This window comes from Thamnophis elegans, chromosome 12, assembly GCF_009769535.1.
Source record: "Thamnophis elegans isolate rThaEle1 chromosome 12, rThaEle1.pri, whole genome shotgun sequence".
Taxonomy (NCBI): domain Eukaryota; kingdom Metazoa; phylum Chordata; class Lepidosauria; order Squamata; family Colubridae; genus Thamnophis; species Thamnophis elegans.
Window position 1 is genome coordinate 60,290,154 of NC_045552.1, and position 23,889 is coordinate 60,314,042.

General features: G+C 47.3%; 1 protein-coding gene across 2 annotated transcripts in view; it reads right to left on the reverse strand.

Annotated features, from left to right (window-relative positions):
- Positions 1 to 23,889, reverse strand: part of IL1RAPL2 (interleukin 1 receptor accessory protein like 2) — a 381,614-nt gene that overhangs the window by 108,370 nt on the left and 249,355 nt on the right. Inside the window, exons 1-5 of one of the 2 annotated variants that reach the window (XM_032227416.1) lie at positions 22,462 to 22,549; positions 13,081 to 13,113; positions 12,539 to 12,905; positions 9,932 to 10,118; positions 6,830 to 6,983 (exon numbers count right to left, since the gene is read on the reverse strand). In XM_032227416.1, coding sequence (XP_032083307.1) covers positions 6,830 to 6,983; positions 9,932 to 10,102 — 325 coding nt within the window. In that variant the 5' untranslated portion in view covers positions 10,103 to 10,118; positions 12,539 to 12,905; positions 13,081 to 13,113; positions 22,462 to 22,549. Of the gene's footprint in view, positions 1 to 6,829; positions 6,984 to 9,931; positions 10,119 to 12,538; positions 12,906 to 13,080; positions 13,114 to 22,461; positions 22,736 to 23,889 lie in introns of those variants that run through there. The other variant, XM_032227415.1, reaches the window with a different exon arrangement.

Here is a 23,889-nt window from a genome sequence, read left to right on the forward strand (position 1 = left end):
GCCAACTTTCCTAGCTGCAGAGCAAATGTTTTTATTAATCAACCGTCCTGGGGAGGAGGGGAAGCACACGTGGAACTCCCGCCTGTCTCTTCCCTCCCAAAGTGCCTCATTCGGGGCAATTTAGCTCATTTGCCTGAGAATGCAAAAGGCATAAACTACATCACTTGCTGTCAATGTACATCGTGATCATCATTACATATCGTGGCCATGAATTGATACAAATAATGTAAATACAGTTTCATTCAGTGTAAACGTTAAGGGCTTCATCAGGAACGTTTTGAATGCAACAGGTTTGCCTGTCATTTGGGGGGGGGGGGAGAGGAAGAAAGTCTAAACAGAAATACGACTCACTGCCTCTCAAGTCTGGTAAATGGGGTCTGTTAAACCAAGAGATTGTTTTATTTCTTCTCCTTTCTCCTTTCCCTTCCCCTCCCTTCTCTTCCCCATCCATTTACTTCCTCTCCCCTCCCTTCCTCCCTCCCTTCCTCTCCCTCCCTCCTTCTCTCTTTACTCCCTCCTCCTCTCCTTCTCTTCCCCTCCCCTGCTTCCCCATCCATTTACTTCCCCTCCCCTCCCCTTCCTTCCTCCTCCCCTCCCTTCCCTTCCCTCCCCTCCTCCTCTCAGGGGTGGGTTGCAACAGCCGCTACTGCCAGTTTGCTCAGGGGCATGTCATGCACGCACGCTTGATGCACGCTGTGCGTGCATGCACACTAAAATTGCTCTGCACATGCACAGAAGCAAAAAACAAGATGGCGCCGTCTCTGGGGCCACTGGGAGAACCGGTCCGGGGGTGTGTGGCAGGCCTGGTTCCAGCGACCCAGGCTGCCAAGTTACTACCAGTTCGGCTGAACCAGTCTGAACCAGTAGGAACCCACCTCTGCTCCTCTCCCCTTCCTCCTCTCCTCCTTCCTTCCTTCCCTCCCCTCTTTCCTTCTCTCTTTCCTTCCTTCTTCGTTCTCTCCTCTCCTTTCCTCTCTCCCTTCCCCTTTCCTTCCTTTTGCAAATGTTGCTGAATTAAAAAGGAAATCTTGTAGTAGAAATGCAACGTTTTTCAACCTCGGCAATTTTAGGTTGGGTGGGCTCCAATCCCAGAATTCCCCCCGGTAGCTTATTCCTTGGGGAATTCTGGGGGTTGAAGTTCCCTCCCTGATCTTAAAGTTGCGGAGGTTAAAATACACCAACGTAATACATCAATGCTGCACTCTATTACTTCTCTCATAAGATGAACAGAATTCTGGGTGGCACGGAAGGAGGACAAGTGAAAACACGACGTCTATTTTTTCATCCTTTTGTGTGATGTGCCTGTCCGCAATTTGCTGCCTCCCAATGGACTCCGGTCCTGTTAAACTCACCCACCCTGACCTTCCGTGTTGTTGTAGTAAAGATGTGGAAAAAGCCACAACAGCAGCAGCGGTGGGCTTCACATTTTGTAACCACCACCAGTTTGCCATGCATGCACCACTTCCGCGCATGTGCTTTGCTCGTGCACGAACCTTCTGCGCATGGCCCCGGCCTAAAAAACGTGCCTAAATAGCAGCAGATAAGAAAGTATTTGGAAGATCTGCTAAACCAAAAGATGGGGTTGAGGGATCACAAAAGAAAAACATGGCAAAGGTGGGCTATATTTAATGCTGCATATTTTAACGGCGGCAAGACTGGTTTTTGCACAAGAATGGAAAAATGAGGAGACTCCCTCAGAACAAGAAATAATGAATAAGATGCTGATGTGCACAGAGATGGACAGGCTGACTCCGGAGCTCAAAGACGAGGGGGAGACGGAACACCACGAAATCTGGGACAAATGGTCCCGATGGTTAGGAAGGAGGGGAAAGGCCGGGACAGGAAAACACAGACAAGAATTGGGAAGTACGGTCTTAAGAAGGTGGGATAGGGAGGAGTAGGATATGTGTTTGCATGATCAGTAATTCTATATAAGAAAGGATCAGCTGACTGACTACATACATCTATGTAAAGGAGATAAACGTAATTCTTGTAAGATCTAATCACTCTATGGAAACGCTTATGCCAGAAATGTCGCACTGTGGCCAATGTTTTTAATGTTTATCTAAGCACTGGTGGGGGGGGGGCTGGCTCACCCACAATTTCCGCTACCGGTTTGGGCGAACCGGTCCGAACCGGCTGAATTCCACCTCTGAAAGGCAGCCAATGGCTTCTCCATCCACAAAACAGAAAGGGGTGCATACTAGTTTTACATCCAGTTAGATCAATTGGAATTTGGCACCATTGTTTGCAACAGACGATGATGTCTCTCCCGCTAAAACTATTTTTTTTTTCCTTCCTGAACTCCTAAGCCTGAAAAATAATTACATCTTTGGTCGTGGCCATGTGTGTTCCAATTATGGAAACAACAGATCTGCAATTTCAAGTAAAGTTTCTCTAATAAAAGCGGGTGGCTCTGTTTCTCCGGGAAGAGTGGTTGAAAAAAAAACATGAAACCTGTCATTATTACCTGGCACCTCCCCATCCATCGATGCAAACCTTCATCCTGCCATCTGTCAGGAACCGTCCCAGCAGAGTCATAAGAGAAACCTCATTCACAAAAGAGGAACGTGTAGGAAATTGCCGGTACAGGCTGTCCTCGACTTACAGCAGTTCGTTTAGTGACAGGCATTCGCAATGACGGCATTGAAGGAAGTCACTTATGAGCGTGTATCATAATTATTGAGAGTGTCAGTAATTCCCCGGTACTGAGCTCCTGTATCTTGAGCTACAGAGATTCTCTTAGAAGGGAACATTTAGAGCTGAAGAGTTGAACTGTCCTTGCTGCTCTCTGAGCTTGCTGGTTTTCTTGCAGGCATTTCATGACCCAACTAGGTAACAGCGTCAGCACAAAAGAGAGTGGAGTGGATGGAGAGTAAGAGGAGGTGGCGGTGGAGATGGTGGTGGTGGTGAGGAGGAGGAGGATTGTGGGGGCTTTGGTGATCTCTGAGCTTAGTGGTTTTCTTGCAGACATTTCAAACTAGGTAACCTCATCAGTGCTCCAGAAGAAGACCATCAGGGCTTCACAATCTAAGGGACCGGTTTAGACAAAACCCAGCAGCATTTTTTGGTGCAGCTGTTGATGAAAATGGGATTACCGTCACGATCGCCAACATCCAATGATGGACATGGCACAGAGAGGAAGGAGAAGAAGAAGAATAGATGTGTGAAAAGAACATACCTGTACCAAGTTCTATACTGCTTCAAATCTTATTACAACCTTTTATGCCAGTTGTGTGACGTTATGGAGGTTTGCTGTCATCTGCGTTGTCCAGTTGCATTTCGGAAAAAGCACCTTTGAGGCTACCATGATAACTTCCAAGTATTGACTGCTAACAATCCTTTTACCCTTGAATTTCTTCCAGTTAATTATCCACAGAAATTGATTAATTACGCTGACATAAATACTTCATCTTGATCATCCCCCTAAGTAACTCAGAGTCGATGGGCATTACAAGTGCAAAGCACTCTTGTTTTCCAAAGGCGCAGAGGATGATTCACGGGAACCTTCTCTCTGGAAACGTAAGGCTGGCAGGGGGTCTTTGGGGACTTCAGGTTCGGTGGACATCAATTCCCAGAGGTCTAATTCCCAGAGTACTAATTCTTTCAGTCAGCGACTAAAAGATGCCACAAAAAGCACCGTATCTGCAAGCGTAAGGCGAAAGGTGTAGCTTACAGCCCCATTCAACCGGGAGGCTGATCTTTTGGGACTACAGGTTCGGTGGGCTTCAATTCCCAGGATTCCCCTGTCGGCACTGAATTCTGGGAGTTGAAGTCCACACCTCATAAAGAGGCCAAGGTTGAAAAACACAGCCCTGAGGCTCAGAAGCGACTAAAAGACGTCACAAAAGGCTCTCATTCTCCCAACTTTGAAACTAATTTTCGGATTCTTCCAAGTAAAAGGAGAATTCGCTAAAAATTGGGGCCAAAGTAACTGCTGACAAGAAAAAATAAAGAAACCAAAAACAATCGCTCCCTGCCCTTCCAGTGGTGCCTCTCAGTTGTGAGACAGCAGCATCGATACAAAAACGTCTTTACAGAGGAAGAAACTGAAGAGGCCACTTTTCTCTCAGGGGCCAACCGGGTAATCTCGTGATTTAAGACTGGAGTAAAGTAAACGAGTTGACTCTGGGGGGGAAAAAACGGCAGAATGCCTCACAAAATGATAAAAGGGAACATTATTTACCCTTCTAATTACTCCGCATGCGATACACTCTACTTGGGAGGCTGTAAAGCAAAGCAACAGAGAACTGGGATTATATATAATTCATAGACTGCAGCATATTCTTCCCTTTTTTGCAGCGTCTTTAGAGGCCTTCTGAAGGAAACCTTCCTTTCCTTTTCGGAGTTGTCATCTCCATCAGTGGCTTCATGGCCAACCTTGACGCAGCTACTGGAAATTAAAGACGAGCTGTCTAATGCAGCGGTCGGCAACCCTAAACACTCCAAGAGCCACTTGGACCCGTTTCCCACAGAAAAGAAAACACCGGGAGCCACAAAACCCTTCGGTGCCTGACATATTTCCTGAGCAGCTACAAAACTGGCATATGGAGTTGAATTAACGTTTTGTTTTCTTCTGAACTTTTCTTGGATTGATCCATGGTGGGTCTCCCGAGGGTCAAAAAGCTTAATAAATTGCATGCAGGCGAGTGTCGCACCGTTGGCGTTTGTGACGTATATTTTGAGTGACAGGGAGCCACAGCAGAGGGATGAAAGAGCCACATGCAGCTCCAGAGCTGTGGGTTGCTGACCCCTGGTCTAATGAATCCATCAGAAAAGAGGCCCTCCATTTCTTTTGACAAAAACATTTGCCTCATTAAGGTTGGGTCTCGGGGCTTTTGTCTTTAAGATGTCCCTACTTCAGTTACCCGTAACGGTTGACCATTGTCTATGGAGATCTCCATCATTCAGCCATGGCTGACCCAGGCAACTGGGCTTCCTTGATTTTTTTCCCCCCCCTTGAGAACATTTGCTTCTCATTCAAGAAGCTTGGAGGAGCACAGGGTTCCAATCACACGGGTGGCCACCATCTTGTCTTCCAACCATGACAAAGTGGGTGTAAGTCAACAGAAAAAAAATATAGAACAAGACACCAGAGCGTGTGTCCCCGTTCCCAGCCCCCATCTGTCTTTGAGTCATATGGGGTTCATTATTCCTTCCCTAGGGCCAGCCGAGCTGACAGATCCACGCTCCCGATACGAAATAATAATACAAAATGGTTAAAACCCCGTAAAGTCTGGAGAAACAACAGATCAAATTATCCTCACTCCATTTGACAGGCCTAGCTTAGAAGGATCACCTGCCCAGAACACCGAGAGTGAGAATTGGCAGTGATAAGTCCCCAGGCAACAACTCAGGAGCTAGGAGAGAAGACCACCCCCCCCACCCCCCCCCCCCCCGCAATCCTACCTGCCTGAGATCTTGGAAATATTCATATGGACTCTAAAATCTTGGGCCATTTTCAAGCAGCTCCTCCACATCTCGAATCTTGCAAACAAACATCAGGGCAGGCAACGATCACGTCTGCTCACAGCCCAAGGTTATCTCGGCATCGGTTTGGAGAAACAGTTGGAGAACCCTAATACTCTTACAATTAGGGATTTATGAGATGTCATAAGGAGATGAGAGCCAGTTTGGCCTAGTGGTTAGGCACCAGGCTAGAGAGCAGGAGACGGTGAGGTCTAGTCCAGCCCAGACAGCTGGGTAACTTTGGGCCAACCACCAGGAGACGGTGAGTTTCTAGCCCTGCATTAGTCATGAAAGCCGACTGGGTGACTCTGAGTCAGTCCCTCTCTCTCAGCCCACCCCATGGGGCTATCATCGTAGGGAAAATAGGAAGGGGAAAGAGTATGAAATATTTTTTCTGCCTTGCAATTATTTCTAAAAATAATGAAGGTGGGATACAAATAAATCAAATAAAAATAAGCAAAGAAGCAGAGCGGGCTCTCATGGCAACATTATTTTTTCCCCTCGCTTCTACCGAAGTGTTTTATTGTACATGATATCATGCACTGTCTTGTGGGTATCAGAGTGGGCCTGGGGCCAAGGACACCCAAGGACAGAATTCATACAGTGCCTTGATAGAATCAAGATCACGTCAAGTCTTAATGCCACTTACAAGGCCTTGGTAATAAGGCCACCCTTGGAATCCGGCATCCAGTTTGGTTGCCACGATGTAGAAAAGATGTGGGGACTCTGGAAAGAGTGCAGAGAGGAGCAACCAAGAGGATTAGGGGACTGGAGGCTGAAACCTATGAAGAACGGTTGCAGGAACTGGGTTTGTCTAGTTTAATGAAAAGAAGGACCAGGGGAGACATGATAGCAGTCTTCCAAGATCTCAGGGGTTGCCACAAAGAAGAGGGAGTCAAGCTATTCCCCAAAGCACCTGAGGGTAGAACAAGAAGCAATGGGGGAAACTAATCAAGGAAAGAAGCAACTTAAACTGAGGAGAAATTTCCTGACAGTGAGAACAATTAATCAGTGGAACAGAAGTTGCCTCCAGAAGTTGTGAATGCTCCAACACTGGAAGTTTTAAGAAGATGTGGATAACCATTTGTCTGAAGTGGCTTAGGGCTTCCTGCCTAAGCAGTGGGTTGGACTAGAAGACCTTAGAAGGTCCCTTCCAACTCTGATGTTCTATTCTATTCCTTTGGACAAGTCTTCGTTCTTGGATTCATTGATCCTGCAAAGCTGCCAGTCTGGCACATAAACTACAGTAAGTCAAGAAGGAATAAGACAGGACCATCGATTTTCTGAGGCCACCCCTGGTGTAAGCATTGTCTTCTGAATCCACGCCGGAAGCTACTTACAGGTGAGTTGCAGAACTTACCTGTAACTTTGAGTTCAGTGGTGCGTCTGATCAGCTTCCCTTCGAACTTCAGCTCACAGGTGTAGTTTCCACCGTCTTCCTCCTGCACGTCTTCTATTAAAAGCGTGTTCTCTTTCTGAACAACCACACTTCTCCACAATTTGGGCTTGCACTCCTGAGGAGGAAGGGAAGCAAAAGAACAAAGAGATCGGTGCTTCGAGCCAACGAGATCGCAAGATCCACTAATGCGACTTGACTGGATCTTCAATTATGCATGATTTGTTTTATTTATTTACTACAATGTCGGTGGGGACCCAGGAAGGAGAATCTTGCAAGTTCCAGGTCAACCTTGCAAGTTTTCTGAGGTGAGGGAATTTACCTCCCGTCAGGGACGAAGGTTGGAGAGCAGATTAGAAGAGTCTCTGGCAGAATCCTTTGGTTTTTTTCATTTCCCCTGTTGGCTGGGAATTCTGGAGACTGTAGTCCCAACCCCAAGCGGAAAACCTGACCCCGGGAGAAGCGGTTGCGATGTGCTTTGCTGTCCTGCCTGCACACCAGTTATTTTCAAACTTCTGACTTGCAATCCTGTCACTGCTCCGTTGCGTCCTTCAATGGGCAATCTCCCTCCTGCTCAGTTTAATCGGGATGACAACTTAATTGTTAGCTGTCACCCATCAGGCCGATGTGGCGTAACTTATGGGTGGAACTCAGATAATAACAGGGCAAAGGACCTCAGCATCAGATGTGTTGAAATGCTGCTTCAGCTATACACTCACTGGGCCTTCCACAGGCAGAGCTAATAAATGTGTGGGTCACAGGGATGCAAACCCAAAGAGAAAGAGAGGGAGAGGAGATCCACGTGTATTGGAGGGGGAACTCCCCAAATTCTCAGCCAACACAGTCAAGAGCTTAGGCCGGGTCAAGAAATAGTCACGGCTACTTTCTTATCACAATAAAACTTTGGAGTTGTGGGAACAATCTACGGCTTGACTTCAGAAATGGTGGGCGTCCCATCACTGGAGGCTTTCAAGACAGGACTGGGCAGCTATTTGTCTGACATGGCATTTAGGGTCTCCTACTGGGCAGGGGGTTGGACTAGAAGACCTTCAAGGTCCCTTCCAACTCTGGTATTCTGTTATTCAGTCTCTTCTTTTTTTATATCTACCCTCCCCTAGACACAACACACAAACATAAACACAGAGAGGGAGAGGAGGGAGGGAGGAGCAGGCCCAGGGAAGTGAGACAGAGGTGGTGCTGTGGGTCGGCCGAACCGGTCGTGCAAGTCTGGCCTGAGTCACAGAACCAGCAGAGACCGAGGTCTGCCAGGCCCCCGAACCGATTCCCTCGCCACTGCTGGCCGCTGCCATTTTGGATTTTTGGTGACTGCATGTGTGCAGAACAATTTCCATTAACAGCACACGTGTCTGGCGTTGGCGGGGGGGGGGGAGATTTGCGAACTGGTAGTAAAAACCGTCAGCAACCCACCCCTGAAGTGAGATGTGACCTTTGCTAAATTGCTTTCTGGATGACAGTTTTCAAAAGCAGGATAATGACCTCATGGCTTAGGACAAATCTGCATATGTCCCTGGAGGTTGAAGGATGCCACTATGCTGTCTTCTAATCAAGATCATCCCCTCCTTGGGAGAGCTACGTCCTTCGGTGGCCTCCTTTGCTAGGCTGGCTTGAGATAAATATTTTCCTCACAGGGGGCAAAGTTGCTCCCCAACTAATGCAGCCTGATACAACTAACACAACACCCTGCACTAACCCCCTTGGCTTCTGCTAATCTCTCATGACAGCATGGGTGTTTTCAGCCTTTCCTGACATAAGACCCAGAATCAGGAGGCCTCTACTCTCTTGTGACATACGGCAAGACTCTGCGTGTCATCCTGGTTTTAGATAAATGATAAATGCAAACATTGCAGCATTGGAAGCCAAGCTCACCAGTTGGAGTTTCAAAGGCCTCATTCTGCTTTGGTGGCAAAATGCAGAGAAAAATAGGTGGTGGTTGATGGGAAGGAAGGAAGGAAGGGAAGGAGAAGAAGGGAGAGTGGAGGGAGGGAAAGAAGGAAGGGAGGGAGAGATGGGAGGAAGGTATGGAAGGAGGGAAGGAAGGAGGGGGGGGAGAAATTCCAGATGAAATGAAGGAAAAACGGGACTTTAAAAAAGCTCCCGGGAGGCCAACTGAGGAAGAAAGAGGAAGGCTGTTCTAGAATGAAAAGTCGTCCATATAAAAGAAGGAAATCAAAGGAACAGCAACAATTCCCATCAACTAAAAGTGTCTTTTCCCATAATTTCCCCCATTACGAAGCTCCTCGCACTGAAAAGAGGCTCCACCGAGCTGTTTCTTCACCAGTGTGAGGTCTGAACTGATCTTCCTTTTCTTTTCCTTCCCCTTTTCTTTTTAGGGAAACCTGAAAAGTCGGATGGCTTTGAAACTATTTTTTTCTTTTTGCAATTTGGGGTCACGACTCCCAAGAAACAGCTCCCAGAGGCCCCCCCCTTCTGAGCCCCCCTCTTCTGAGCCTTCATCTTCTGAACTTTGTTTTCCTGTTATTCCATCTGCATATTTTTAATGAGTTGCTCCTGTTAGTTGCTTTCGGTTGCCAGAAAAAGCAGAGAAGAAATTCATTTTAAAATGCAATCTCCCTCCCACCCTCCCTTAACTATGGCATCTATCTGATGGTCTGTCTATACATCCTCTCCCTCTCCCCTCTCCCTCCCTCTCTCTCTCTCTCACACACACACACTCTCCATCCATCCATCCATCCAATCTTTCTCTCCTTCTCCCCTATCTATCTATCTATCTATCTATCTATCTATCTATCTATCTATCTATCTATCTATCTCTATCTAACTAACTAACTAACTAACTATATCTCTCTCTTCTCCATCCCTCCATCCATCCATCCTATCTCTCTCTCTATCTATCTATCTATCTATCTATCTATCTATCTATCTATCTATCTATCTATCTATCACTATCTATCATCACCATCCATCCATCTATCCATCCATCTATCTATCTATATCTATATTTCTCCATCCATCCACCCATCCTACAGTATCTACCTATGTATCTATCTATCCATCTATTTCCTTCCTTATTTGTAACTGTCTCACCTTATACCAGATTATATCCTGTTCTTGCTTGCCCGTTTTGTAATCCTCGGTATCCGGGCAGGAAATGACTTTGGTCCTGGTGATTTCTGATTTTTCCAAGTAACGAATTGTGCTGTTGTAACAAAGTCCAAGTTCATTTTCGGCAACCGTCAAGGACATGGATACTTTCATGCAATATGTTGAGTTTCTGCAGGGAAATAACAGACGGTGGCAGCGGTTAAAACGTAAAATTAACAATATTCATCCTCTGAATCAATCACCTTTATCTTTGAACACGGAGAGTGCAGACACATAAGAAGGACAGGTAGTCTTTGACTTAGGACCACAATGGGCCCCAAAATTTATGTCGCTCAGTGAGTTGTGAGTTTCCCCCCATTTTATGACCTTTCTTGACACAGTTGTTAAGTGAATTGTTGCCGTTGTTATGTTAGTAACAGGTTTGCTAAGTGAATCTGCCTTTCCCACTGATTTGCTTCTCAGAAGGTTGCAAAAAGGGATCATCACGTGACCCAGGGACTTTGCAACAGGCATAAATACTAGTCAGTTGCCAAGAATCTGAATTTTGATCATGGGATGGTGCAATGGTCATAAGTGTGAAAAATGGCCATAATTCGCTTTTTTTCAATGCCCTTGTAACTTTGAACAGTGAGTAAATGAACTGTTGTAAGTCGAGGTCTATATATATGTGTGTGTTTGTGTGTCTGTGATATTTGTGCTGATAAATAAATAAAGGAAGTAGTGATCTTCCTCCCATATTTGGGCATACCAGGGGCTGTGACTTTAAATATATATATTTAGATTACAATAGAGCACAGGTTCGAATCCCAGTAAGGGTATGGCTAGCTGATGAGAGCTAAATAGCTTGAAATAGATCTATACTAGTCTCCCTTTATTTATTTATCAGCACAAATACAACATACATACACACATACACACACACACACACACACACATATATATATAAATTCAAGGAGCATTGCAAAATGAGATGGACCCATTGCAGCGACCCACTTAATCTTTTGCAAGTTAAATCAATAACGATGAATGGCATGCTTGACCCCATCTTTATTTGATCCAAGGCAAGAATTTGAGAATAATTTGCCTCTCCAGAATCTGGCAGATGGAGAAAATGACAGAGAGAAATCACATTAGCTGCATTAAACAAATTGATTTTAAAGATTTACTTGGGTTTCATTTCATTACCATTTTAGTAAGATTTAATTATAGCCAAATATAAAAACTAAATTTAGCTTTTGACCTGTTCTCTTATATTCCTTATATCTAATCCTAATCACATCTGCTTTTTTAAAATATCTATCTACCCACCTACCTACCATGTTTCCCCCAAAAGTAAGACAGGGTCTTATTTTCTTTGGATCCCCGCAATAAGCGCTTGGCCTTATTTTCGGGGAGGTCTTATTATTTTGAGGTGCAGGAGGAGGAGGCGAGTGTGGTCACCCCATTGGCCGCTGCTGTGTTGCAACATTTTCGGGGGAGGGCTTATTTTAGCGCATGCTCTCAAAAGTCCAACTGGCTTATTATCCGGGGAGGGAAAGAGGGTAGACTGTATATTGCAGTGAAGTGAGTAGCACGATTGTTAAGCCAATCCGCCCTCCGCACTGACCTTGTTTGTCAGAAGGTTGAATGAGTGAATCACGTGATTGTGGGACACGGCAACCACTGTAAATATGAGTCCGTCGCCAAGTGTATGAATTTTAACCCCCTGACCGAGGGTTGCTACAATGGTCGTTAGAGTGAAAAACGGTCATTAAGTCACTTTTTTTCAGCTACGTTCTAACTGTGAATGGTCACGAAAGGAACTGTTGTAAGTGGAGGCCCACCACCTGCACATACCGTATTTTTCGGATTATAAGACGCACTGGTATATAAGGTCACCAAGATTTTGAAGAGGTAAATGAGAAAAAAAAGTTTTTTTCCTCCTCGGCCCCCAGGACTACTCCCACAGGCTTCAGCAGGGCTGGAGGAAGGCCAAAACGCCCCTGTTTTTGTGAAAAGTGGGCGGAAAATGGACCATTTTTCACAAAAATTGGGGCATTTTTGCCTTCCCCAGCCCTGCTGAAGCCTGCAGAGTGCTTCTGAGCGCTGGGGGAGGAGAAAAGCGCCTCGGTTTTGCGAAAAACGGTCTGTTATTTGTAAAAATGGGATCCTGAGTTGCCCTTTTTTCCTTAATTGTTCTTGCCTTCTGGCAGCTCTGCGCATGGACACACTGGGAACAGGCTCCCATTGTTCTTCTGCCCCGCTGATGTCAGACTGCGGAGGCTCCAGAGGTAGCACAGCCCCCTCTCTGCCTCCGACGCAGAGGCCCTCGTCCGAGCCTCCCCCAGGCTCCAGACTGCCCAGGTTCCTCCCCAGCCTCCTCACTGTATGAATCTGCCACCAGCTCTGCTGGCTGCTGGTGGGCCACAACAGGTCCTGTTTATTGACTACATCATATTGGCACAGCTTCAATGGAAAGCAAATCAAAATCTTTCCCGTGGTTTCAGTATAATTAAACTAAGAAATAACCCCTTTCCCCCAAGTGTCACAGGTCACGTTGACCAATTGGGTTCACTGGCGGGTCTTCAGGCACTCCTTCCCCAACCTTACCGGTTGCCCGTAGAGATGACCTTGGTTCTCAGGAGAAAGTTCCTTATTTCGTCTAGCAATGCCTTGCAACTTCCTCCCCTGCCCCGCCCCCCCCCCCCCTGTGTGGGCAACCGAGGAGCAGAAAGATGGCCGCGGCCAGGTTCGATTCGAAGATGAACAAGACGGTGGTCCCGGTGCCCGTGCCTTTCCACTCAGTTATCTCTAGAATCCATGCTCCTGGAAGAGTTATTAATAATAACTTAGCTCAAATGATTATGGATTCCCTTGATGACAGAACCGAAAGGTCAGGCGGTTGAGAAGGTCGGGGTAAGAATAAGTTCACCAAGAGGGTTTGCAAACGCAGGCAGCTGGGACCGCCGAAGAGCACCTTTTGACAAACGCATCGGTTAATGATCTTGCATTATTTAATTCATACCCCCACCCACCCACCCCGCCGCCTCCGGCAGATTCTATTAAGCTGCTTGCTGGCAGAAGGAGACCTGAGACTGCTGAATTCTCCTCATTAGCTGCAATTAGGTAAGAGTCAGATTGAGGAAACATACCATCCGATTAGTCAAACACTGCATGTACTTTGCCTGGAGGGAGAAGAAGATGCATTAGCAAAGGATTAGCACGGCACAATGCACATTTGCACACGTTCTTAAAAGTAGTGAGTAAACTCCCCATAAGGGCTTGTCTCGATGACCAGCTCTCCGGTTCCTCTCTCAGCTGGGATTTCTTTGGCTGCTCCATGCATATCGCCCAGTGGTGGGATCTGTTTTTTTTTTTCCTGCCACCGGTTCTTTGAGCGTGGCTTTGCGGGGGGGGGGGATATCATGTGACTGGTTGGGCGTGGTCAACTTCCCCCCCCCCCCCCCACTTTTTAAAGTCTATTCTGGCAGAGGAAAAAAATGCTTTTTTACTACCGTTCACAGAACCAACGAGAATCCTCCCCTCTGGTTCAACCGAACCAAGGCCCGAATCAGGAAAAGTCCCCCCTGATATCGCCCTGAGCAGAAGGACCCATTTCTGGTCCAGTTGTCAAGAAGGGGATATGCAGTATGAGGGCACAGGATGGGTTGGCCAAGGTTCTTTTTAACAAAAGGAAGGACTATCTTGATAGCTCTGTTCCGATATCTGAGGGGCTTCCCCAAAGGAGAGGGGCTCAAGCCATTCTCCAAGCCCCCGAATGCAAGACGAGAAGCAATGGGCGGAAATTGATCAAGAAGAGAAGCAACCTAGACTAAGGAGAGAATTCCCGACCGTGAGATCAATTAATCCGTGGAATGACTTCCCTCCAGATGTTGTGGGTGCTTCAACATTGGAGGTTTCTAAGAAGATGCCGCAGAACCATTTGTCTGAATGGTATACTTTTTCCTGCCTGAGCAGGCGCTTCAGCTAGAAGGCCTCCAAGGTCCCTTCCTGCCTTATGATCCCATTCTATTCCATTCTATATGCTTATTCTATTCTATTCTTCATTCTGATGTCTGTCCTGTCTACTCATTCTATTCTATTCTTTTATTCCAATATTTATTCTATTCTGTTCTGTTCTACTTTACTCTACTCATTCTTATTTTATTCTATTCTTTCATTCCAATGTCTGTTCTGTTCTGTTCTTTCATTCCAATGTCTATTCCGTCCTGTCCTGTCCTGTCCTACTCTGCCCCGTAAAACAAAGTTGAGTCCTCTTTAAAGATGTGGTACCAGACATATTTAAGGAATGGCCATCATAACATGAAATCTGCACCCCAATGGAAATGTCAGAAGAGGATCCTACTCCCCTCTTTGTACACTTATTTTGTTTCTTAAATCACCCTAATTTTGGGTGGGGCGGGGTGGGGGGATCAGACAAATTCTGGTGTAATGACCTGACTTGGTCCACATCATGTCTCATGCAGTCCTTGGCAACCGAAGAGCTTCAGAAGGTTCTCCTTCCACCGAGCGTACTTCCCAGGGCCGTCCCCAGAGGGTGGGAAAATAGAGCAACGGGGTAAATTCTGTAACTGAGTTTGGGGACGAAGGGTGACATGTGAGCACATGAAATGAAGGAAAACGGGACTTTAAAAAGCTCCCGGGAGAGGCCAACTGAGGAAGAAAGAGGAAGGCTGTTCTAGAATGAAAAGTCGTCCATATACATCATGACACCCATCTGTCTCCTTCCGGGTTCTCATCGAGAGATGCCTGAGAAAACGGATGGAGGCCTCTCTACCTCCTGCATATTATTCCATTTCCTCTTCATCTGGAACCTGCATGGGTGTTTTAAGGGTATATTTCTGAATGGCTGTTGCTAGCTTCATTGCAACAGCTTTTCACCTCGTACTGCTAGAATCATCATCATCATCATCATAATAAAGCTACCCTGTTTGTGCTCCTCAAGAAGGCAGGCGATGTTTTGTATTTGTGTTCATTATAGTCTCATTTTACTGGGTGGAGAGCAGGAAACGGTGGAGGTCAAGGAAATGGAATGGGTTTGTAGACCCCGGGCAGAGCAAAAGAATAAAACTACGGAGGTTGTAGCATCCATAATATATTCCCACAGGTAGAAGCTGGGGGGAGGAGGGGGGAGGAGGAGGAGAGGCACACTCACACATAACACGCACAAACCTCTTCTATCCCTAAGCAGAATTGCGGCTGGAAGGTTCACAGAAAAGAAATAAGAGAGGAGAGAACCTGTCATCTGTTCCAAACAACATTTTCTTAAGAAGGTCCTGGATGTGGTGACTGTCGGCTCCAGCAGCCAAATCAGGAGGAGGAGGAGGAGGCCGCAGTGTGGGAGTCCAGGGTCAGCATCAAGGCAACCGGAGAGCTCCAAGGGGGAAGAGGGAGTGGAGCTGGCAGAGAGAGGGAGGGCGGAGCTTAGGCTGTCTGACCGTCAGTCCTCAGAGGGAGGGTCAACAGCCCCCAGATCTGGAGGTGGCTGATGAGGAAGAGGAGGAACAGCCGGGCCCGGTGCCTGATGCATGGATGCACAGAAGGCAGAGAGGAGAGGAGAGCAGTGGAAATCTATGGGCCGGTCCTCAGGACGGAAGAGCCACTGCCACTAGCGAAGCCCCACCCGAGCTCTGGGGATCAAAGGCAGGGGGAGGAGATGGACAGATGTGGCAGACAACTATTCATCTTCCGGACGGACAGACTTGTGAGCCTGTGGTGGGAGGAGAAACTGCTGCCGGCACGCCTGATTAAAGGGACCTCTGACGTTCCCTCCAGAGGGTTTTCTCATGTTTGGGCAGCTGGGTCAGAACGCTGGAGTTCATAGAGACAGGTTAAAGTCTTTCCTCTGAACAGTCGTGTCTGACTCTAGCGAACGTCTCCCTTTCTAGCTAAGGGAACCAGCGTTGTTTGAAGACATTTTTCATCGTCATTGTGGCCGGTGTGACTTATACACAAGGCGCACGGAATGCTGTGACCTTCCCACCAAAGGGGTACCTGTTTATCTACTCACATTTGCATGCATTCAAAACAGTGAGGAGGGGCAGGAGCTGGAACAGGGTTCAGGAGCTCACTCCTGTGGCATGGCATACGGATCTCGAACCCAGGCCGTCAGTTTTCCAGATGACAAGTTCAGCGTCTTTAAATGCTGAGCCATCAACACAAGTCCAAAAGTATAGGGAGCGTGTAATTGGGATTGAGCAAGGGACGCTGAGCTTGTCGACCAGAAGGTCGGCAGTCCGGCAGTTTGAATCCCTAGTGCCGCATAATAGAGTGAGTGCCCGTTCCTTGTCCCAGCTTCTGCCAACCTAGCAGTTTGAAAGCACGTAAAAAATGCAAGTAGAAAAATGGAGCCACCTTTGTTGGGAAGGGAAACAGCATTCTGTGAGCCTTCAGCTTTGAGTCATGTCGGCCACATGACCACGGAGACGTCTTCGGACAGCGATGGCTCCTCGGCTTTGAAACAAAGATGAGCACCATTTCCCCTAGAGTCAGGAACTAGGAGCACATATGTACGAGGGGAACCTTATCTAATTGGGATTGAAGGTGCCAGGACTTGAAAGTTGATCTCACCCAGAAGCTTCTCGACCCGCCAAGCAATGTGCTCTGATTCTCTTAGTCTTCAGTGGCAAACAGAGCACCATTAAGTGAAAAGATGCCTATAGGCTAATTGATGGACAGCTGAGTGAAAGGAACAACTCCAACCTTTCCCCATTTTTTAATACCATGTTATTATTAAAGGGCTGCCATTAAGCGGAGCCTCAAGAGTCTCCTTAGCACTTAAGTCAGTTGAAAAGCTACAGAACCTGACTAGCAACTTCTATAGCAGGGCAGCCCAACTCCTTTGGTTGAGATACCATGAAGCTTTGGAGAACAGCATGAAGACCAGGGTCCCAACAAATAAAAATGCAAGTAGAAAAACAGCCTTCCATGCACCTTGGGCATTGAGTCATGCCGGCCACATGACCACGGAGACGTCTTCGGGCGGCCCTGGCTCTTCGGCTTTGAAACGGAGATGAGCACCGTCCCCTAGAATCAGGAACGACTAGCACAGATGTGCGAGGGGAACCTTTACCTTACAGTTTATTCCCCACTGCTGCCTTCTGCGGTTAGAATTCTAGTTCAGCTTGAACAGGGGGATTTTTTATTTTTATTTTTTGCAAAATCCAATTGCTGGATCGCCCTCTCTAAAATGCTACAGAAATCTTCCACTGGCCAATTGGCTTAAAGGTAATCAGGGAATTGTCACCACCGGCAACTATCGAAGTTCCGTATAGATCTCAGTTTTGACATTTAATCCCCCTGAGCCTTTTTCTCTGGCTGAGTTACCAGCAAGATATTTCTTCCAAGGCACCGAAAGAAGGAAAGAAGGGAGGAGGTTGTGTGGTGTTTTTTTTCTTCCATCATGTGGAGAAGGACCAGAGTGGGAAGCAGCAGTTGTAATTACTGTAATGGTAAATTTTAGTTAAAAAAAACAACAACAGGAGAGACTTAGATCCAAATGGGGAAAAATTACTTCTTCCTCTTTTTATTTTTGGTTATATTCTTATTTTTTCCTCGTTTTTTTTCCTCCCTTTTCTTTTCTTTTTTCTTTCTGCACTTTTTACTTCTTCCTATTCTGTTCCTTTAAATTTTTGTAGTTTGACTGGGCTTTTACCTCTATCACTGTAATGCTTAATAAAATTATTTGAGAAACAAAAAATGCAAACTGCAAAAGCCCTGGTGGTTTACCTTGAAATCCCTACCTGGCTTGGGAGTGGGTGACACCAGGGACCCCCTCTTTCCAGGAATCTCCTGCCCATCCAAATAGGCTGATCGGGATGGGCACGCTGCAGACCCCGTCAGCCTAAGCACGTTGGTTGATGGGGACGATTGGCCTTTTCCGCAGTGGCCCCTGCTCCATGGGGCATCCTCTCTTCGGAGATCAGAATGGCCTCTAACCCCCGTCAGCCTTTCGTGAGGCCTTCAAACCCTGCCCATATTCCTGGATCCTGAAGGGGTTGAGAGCACCGTTTCCCGGCTGTTGTTAATTGGCTACGTATCTCGGCTGCATTTTGTATTTTGGTTTTGGATCTCCCTATCGTTGTTATTGTTTTAAAATGGTATCACAATTTTAATTGTAATAAATTTTTTTCATTATAAGCCACCCAGAATTATTAACTGAGATTAATGTGGCTATAAAAATTGATTGATTGATTGATTGATTGGTTGATTGATTAATTGATCGATCGATTGAAGGAGGAGGAGAAGGAAGAGGAGGAGGAGGAGGAGGGGAGAAGGAGCAGGAGGAGTAGGAGGAGGTGGTGGTGGTGGTGGTGGTGGAAGAAGAAGGCAATGCATTTCCACGCTAATAAACCTCCTTTTGCATCAGTCAAGACCAAAGATTAGTAACTCTTTTTTTGGTGCCAGCCTCAGCGGCTGATGATGGAAATAATTAAGAGATCGGGGCGGGGGGGGGGCTCGGCTCAAAGAGGGACAAGGCGGGCTCTGTGTCTTCATTGTTTCTGCCTAGTTAGAAGCTTTTTGCATTTGTTTCCTGGCTTAAACCTCTGATGACTCCAAAGGAGGAGGACAACGATGAAGGGTGGGAGGGAGGAAGAAAGGGAAAAGGGAGGGAGGGAGGGAGGGGAAGAGAGAGAGGAAGGAAGGAAGGAAGGAAGGAAGGAAGGAAGGAAGGAAGGAAGGAAGGAAGGAAGGAAGGAAAAAGGGAGGGAGGTATGGAGGGAGGGGGAAGAAAGAAAGAAAGAAAGAAAGAAAGAAAGAAAGAAAGAAAGAAAGAAAGAAAGAGAGAGACAGACAGACAGACAGACAGACAGATGCAGGACTGGGGTTGGCATCAAATCTGCTTTTTAAAAAAAAGTTTTTATTTTTAAACAAACATAGACAAAAATAAAAAATAAATCTGCTTTGTGGGTTGCTGATGTGACTTTCTCCTCTCCGGAAGCCACACATGTTCTGCATCTGTGTCTTCTGTCCTCTAAGCAGGTTCCTGGGTGCCCACTGAGGCCTCATCACCAAAGGCCTGACTAGGGAGGAATCGCTGGACTGGTTCCCTGCGTTTCCCCAAAAGAATGCGAAAGCAAAAAGAGACCGAGAGGACGCCCAGAGCACCCAAATCCAAGATTTAGGGTAGGGAGGGGGGACCTAACGGCCACAGAGGCAGGACGCAAACCAAGTCACACTCCTTGGGTGACAATGGTGAGATGATGAAGATTGATGAAGAAGAAGAAGAAGAAGATGAAGAAGAAGATGAAGATGATGAAGATGAAGATTAGATGATGATGATGAAGAAGAAGATGAAGAAGAAGGAGATGATGTAATAACAAAAGAAAGGAGATTCGGGGTTTCTAACAGCTTCTATCTTTTGGGGGGGGGGTTGGGAGGGGTCTGGTTTTGTTTCTTTACAATCAGCCGGAATCGCCACGGTGGCCGTTGTCCTTGTACAAACCATCCATTAACTTCTTCCTCTGGGTGTTGGAACACGGGTGAATTATGCCAGACTTCGGGGGGGGGGGGGCTGGGGGGGCGTGCTCTTTTCGGAAACAATTGGAGCCTCCGTCCTTTGGCAAGCAACGTTTCAATCCAGAGTGGAATTTTTTCCAGCTGATTTGTTACGTTCTTGAAAAATGAGGCCTTGCAATGGAAACGCTGACAGATTTAAACTCTGGTTGCATCAGCAAGAGCTGGAAGATTAATGGCGCTGCTCTTCCCCGCAGAACGCCTGGCGCTTCCTCTGCAGGCCTTGGGTAGCAGGGCACCCTGGGGGCTGCTCCTAATCTGGGTCCTGGGAGGGGAATTACATCCCAGAGGGAGAGATGGAGATGGAGATGGAGAGGAAGAGAGAGGGGGGATGGAGGGAGGGATGGAGGGAGGGAAAGAGAGAGGGAGGGGAGGAAGGGATGGAGATAGGGGAGGGAGGGAACGAGAGGGAGGGAAAGAGAGACGGAAGGAGGGAGAGAGAGGCAGTGAAAGAGAGGGAGATGGAGAGAGGGGGGAGGGAGGGAGGGAGAGAGGGGAGGGAGAAAGAGGAAGAGAGGGAAAGAGAGAGGGAGGGGGAGAGGGGGAGGGAAAGAGAGGGAGATGGAGGGAGAGGGAGGGGAGGGAAAGAGAAAGGGAGGGGGAGAGGAGAGGGAAAGAGAGGGAGATAGAGAGAGGGAGGGAGAGAGGGAGGAAGAGAGCAAGGAAACGGTGGGGAAACAGGGAGGGAGGGAAAGAAAGGGAGGGGAGGAAGTGATGTAGAGAGGGGAGGTAGTGAAAGAGAGAGGGATGAACAGCATTGCCAAGGATGTGAAAGCCACCAGATAAGCATTGGCCTACATGAGGACAGCCAGTTTGGTCTAGCACCAGGCTGAAAACCGGGAGATGGTGAGTTCTAGACCTGTCTTAGGCATGGAAGAGGCTCGGGTGACTTTGGCCAATCCCCAGGAGGCTCTGAGGGCTCTGATGTCTGGACTTCAGCTCCCAGAATTCCACAGGCAGCAGCCACGGCCGTCCATTCCTAGAGTTCTGGGATGGGAAGTTTGCACTTCCTGAAGTTGCCCAGTGTGAGAACCGTCCCTTTAGCTCCCCTTGTGGCCATTTAGCGGGAATAAACCCACACCGGAGTCTGGTTCCCCCTTCCAAGACAGAACCCTTTTGCAATCTAAAAAAGAGACCCATTGCTCAAATCCTCCCCTTATAATAGCACTGCGGGCGCTTGGTGCTTTTTTTCCTACGGGCCGCCAATGGCTTCAGATAACCGCAGAAAAATATTCTGTTCTCCCAGGAAGCCACCGGAGAGACGGGCGATGGACGGAGGTCAGAGACTGAGGGGCCAGAGTCACGACCCGGGCTGTCCCATTTGTTTGCCTGTCAGCTTCCCGGCCTTTGCAGGCGAGGAACTTTTAACTTGGAAATGTGTGTTTCAAGCTCTTTGCATTTTAAAGTTCTCGGGGGGCCATTTATAGTCACACTCATTTCATTTTGAAAGAAATAGGCCTGACCTCCCTGGTCCCCGGGGTCGAATGTATGTTTAGCAAAGGTATTTCTCGTATTGTCTTTATCCAGGAAACCTCAGAAAGGGCCGTTTCTTCCCCTTCTTTTCAGCAGAAATTCACATCCGCCGAATTCCAGTGAAGCCACCAGATTTAAGTTGCAGTGAATGAATTACGCTGGCCATTCCTACATGGAATCTAAAGGAAAAGGTAGAGGTTCCCCTCGCACATGTGTGCTGGTCGTTCCTGACTCTAGGGGGCGGTGCTCATCTCCGTTTCAAAGCCAAAGAGCCAGCGCTGTCCAAAAATGTCTCCGTGGTCATGTGGCCGGCATGACTCCATGTCGAAAGCGCACGGAGCACTGTTACCTCCCCACCAAAGGTGGTCCCCATTTTTCTCCTTGCGGTTTTTATGTGCTTTTGAACTGGTAGGTCGGCAGAAGCTGGGACAAGGAACGGGAGCTCACTCCGTTACGCGGCACTAGGGATTCGAACCGCCGAACCGCTGACCTTTCTGATCGAGAAGCTCAGCGTCTTAGCCACTGAGCCATCATGTCCCCCTGAAGGAATCTACTTTAACTGAAAGATGCCCAAAGTTGTTCTGGAGTGAGGCAGCCTCGGAATAATAACAACAATAACAACGGCAACAATGGAGAATAATCACAACATACAAAGACCGGCAAATAGAAGTAGGACGACGGTGGCAAAAGAAAACCAACTTAATTCCAATAGGCGCCTTGCGTGATGTCCCAAAACATCCCGAACACTTATTAGCATGTGACAAAATTACTGCCAGTCAGTTGCAAAAGGCAGCCTTAACCAGAACAGCTTAGATCTTTAACACCGTCAAACAGGAACTTCAATACGTTGACCAACAATAAGAATGATGATGACCAATAACATCAGCAACCACTTGCAAAGGGGGGATGATCTAGAAATCTGGATGGTTCGCTGCTTGATTGGATGGATGGATGGAGACTTCCCAAGTCTCTGAAACACAACCGAGGTCATAGGCATTCCCAAACAAGGGGACTGAAACATGTTTCTTAAAGTCATGAAATGATGCCATGTATGTATTTGCCTCTACCATTAACATCAGGACACAAGTACTGCATTGTACTATGAGCCGAGGTGGCGCAGTGGTTAGGGTGCAGTACTGCAGGCCACTTCAGCTGACTGTTATCTGCAGTTCAGCGGTTCTAATCTCACCGGCTCAAGGTTGACTCAGCCTTCCATCCTTCCAAGGTGGGTGAAATGAGGACCCGGATTGTTGTTGGGGGCGATATGCTGACTCTGTAAACCGCTTAGAGAGGGCTAAAAGCCCTATGAAGCGGTATATAAGTCTAACTGCTATTGCTATTGCTATTGTCTGCTTGAGCAGGTACATCTTGATGCAAGTGTCATCATGTGGACCATCATTGCTTGCTGCACATGCCATTGGCAATCCATCCATCCACCTACCCATCTGCCCATGCATCCATGCATCCATCCATGCATCCATCCACCCATCCATCCCTCCATCCTTCTCCTGCATGATACCCACCTTAAGACGCAGGTGTAAAAGCCGCTGTCTTGGACTTCCGCAGTGTGAAACCAGATGGAGTCTTCATCCTTGTTGATCCTCCCTTCGGAGAAGATAATGGGCTCTTCGAAATCCCCTTTGTTTTTGTACCACATCAGACGGAGCCCCGTGCTTTGAGCCATGCTGTAGTTTGTGCGGATATAGCTGTAGAAGAGAGCGCACTTCACGCGCACTGGCTCGCCTGCCAAGGCCATATACCTCTTGAGGTCCACCAGCCAGTCAATGCAGCCATCCACTGAAAACAAAGAGGAAGAGCAACATGTCACCCCAATTGTCCGGTTTCAAGACCCAGCCGGCAATTGATCACAGATCTCTTGATATTTCATGGTTGAGCATCGCTTGGCTAAAAGGTCTTTAAAGAGGACCTGACTGCCTTTCCGAGAACTCCACCATCCTTTTACGATATCCCTTCTACCACTTCATTATTTTTCTCTGTTTTTAGTTCCCTCAAAGTCCTTCCGATCTCCAGACTAATTTCCAAATCACAGCGTATCAAATATAATTACAGTACGGTCACTTGTACCCAGACAGGTTCTGCTCAATTTCCATTTCCAGCCTATTATCGCGCTTGATTTTGAGAAAGGTTAAGTTCAAGAGACGCCTGATGACATCCAACGTGTTCAAGAAAAAGAAGCAAAAAAGTCAAGTACTCTATGAATCTCACACTCGAAAGCAAGATTAAATCCCCCTGGCAAAAGCTGGCAATTAAATTTCTACAGTCCGGAGCTTGGGAAAGTTGGACACAACATCCTTGATGCTCAATGAACAGATAATTTAGCCTGATAACGTCCCCGTATTCACACAACGTCCCCAGTTGCAAACACATCAATAGGGAGGAGGGACCTACAGGTTTTGAATCATATCAGCTCTTACTCTATTTGATTTATGGATTTTTTTTAATGATGCAGCCAACAACAGAGGGATGGTGGCTCAGCAATTAAGATGCTGGGCATGTTGGCTGGAAAGCCAACAGCCGGGTTCAAGACCCCAGCGCCACGCAACAGGATGAGTTCCCATCCTCACCTCAGCTCCTGCCAACCTAGCAGTTCGAAAGCATGCAAATGTGAGTAGATAAATAAGTACCACTTTGGTGAGAAGGTAAGTGAACTCTGTGCTGGCCCAGGTTCAAGACCCGAGTGCCACATGACGGGAGTGAGCTCCCGTCCTCACCTCAGCTCCTCCCAACCTAGCAGTTCGAAAGCATGCAAACGCGAGTAGATAAATAGGTATCCCTTCGGTGGGAAGGTAACAGAGCTCCATGATGTCATGCTGGTGGGAATTGTCTCCCAACAGCTCTGGCTCAAGGCCTCGAAATGGAGATGAGTACTGCCCCCTATAGTCAGCAACAATTAGCAGAGTAAAATCTGCAGGGTCTCCTTTCCAGAAAAG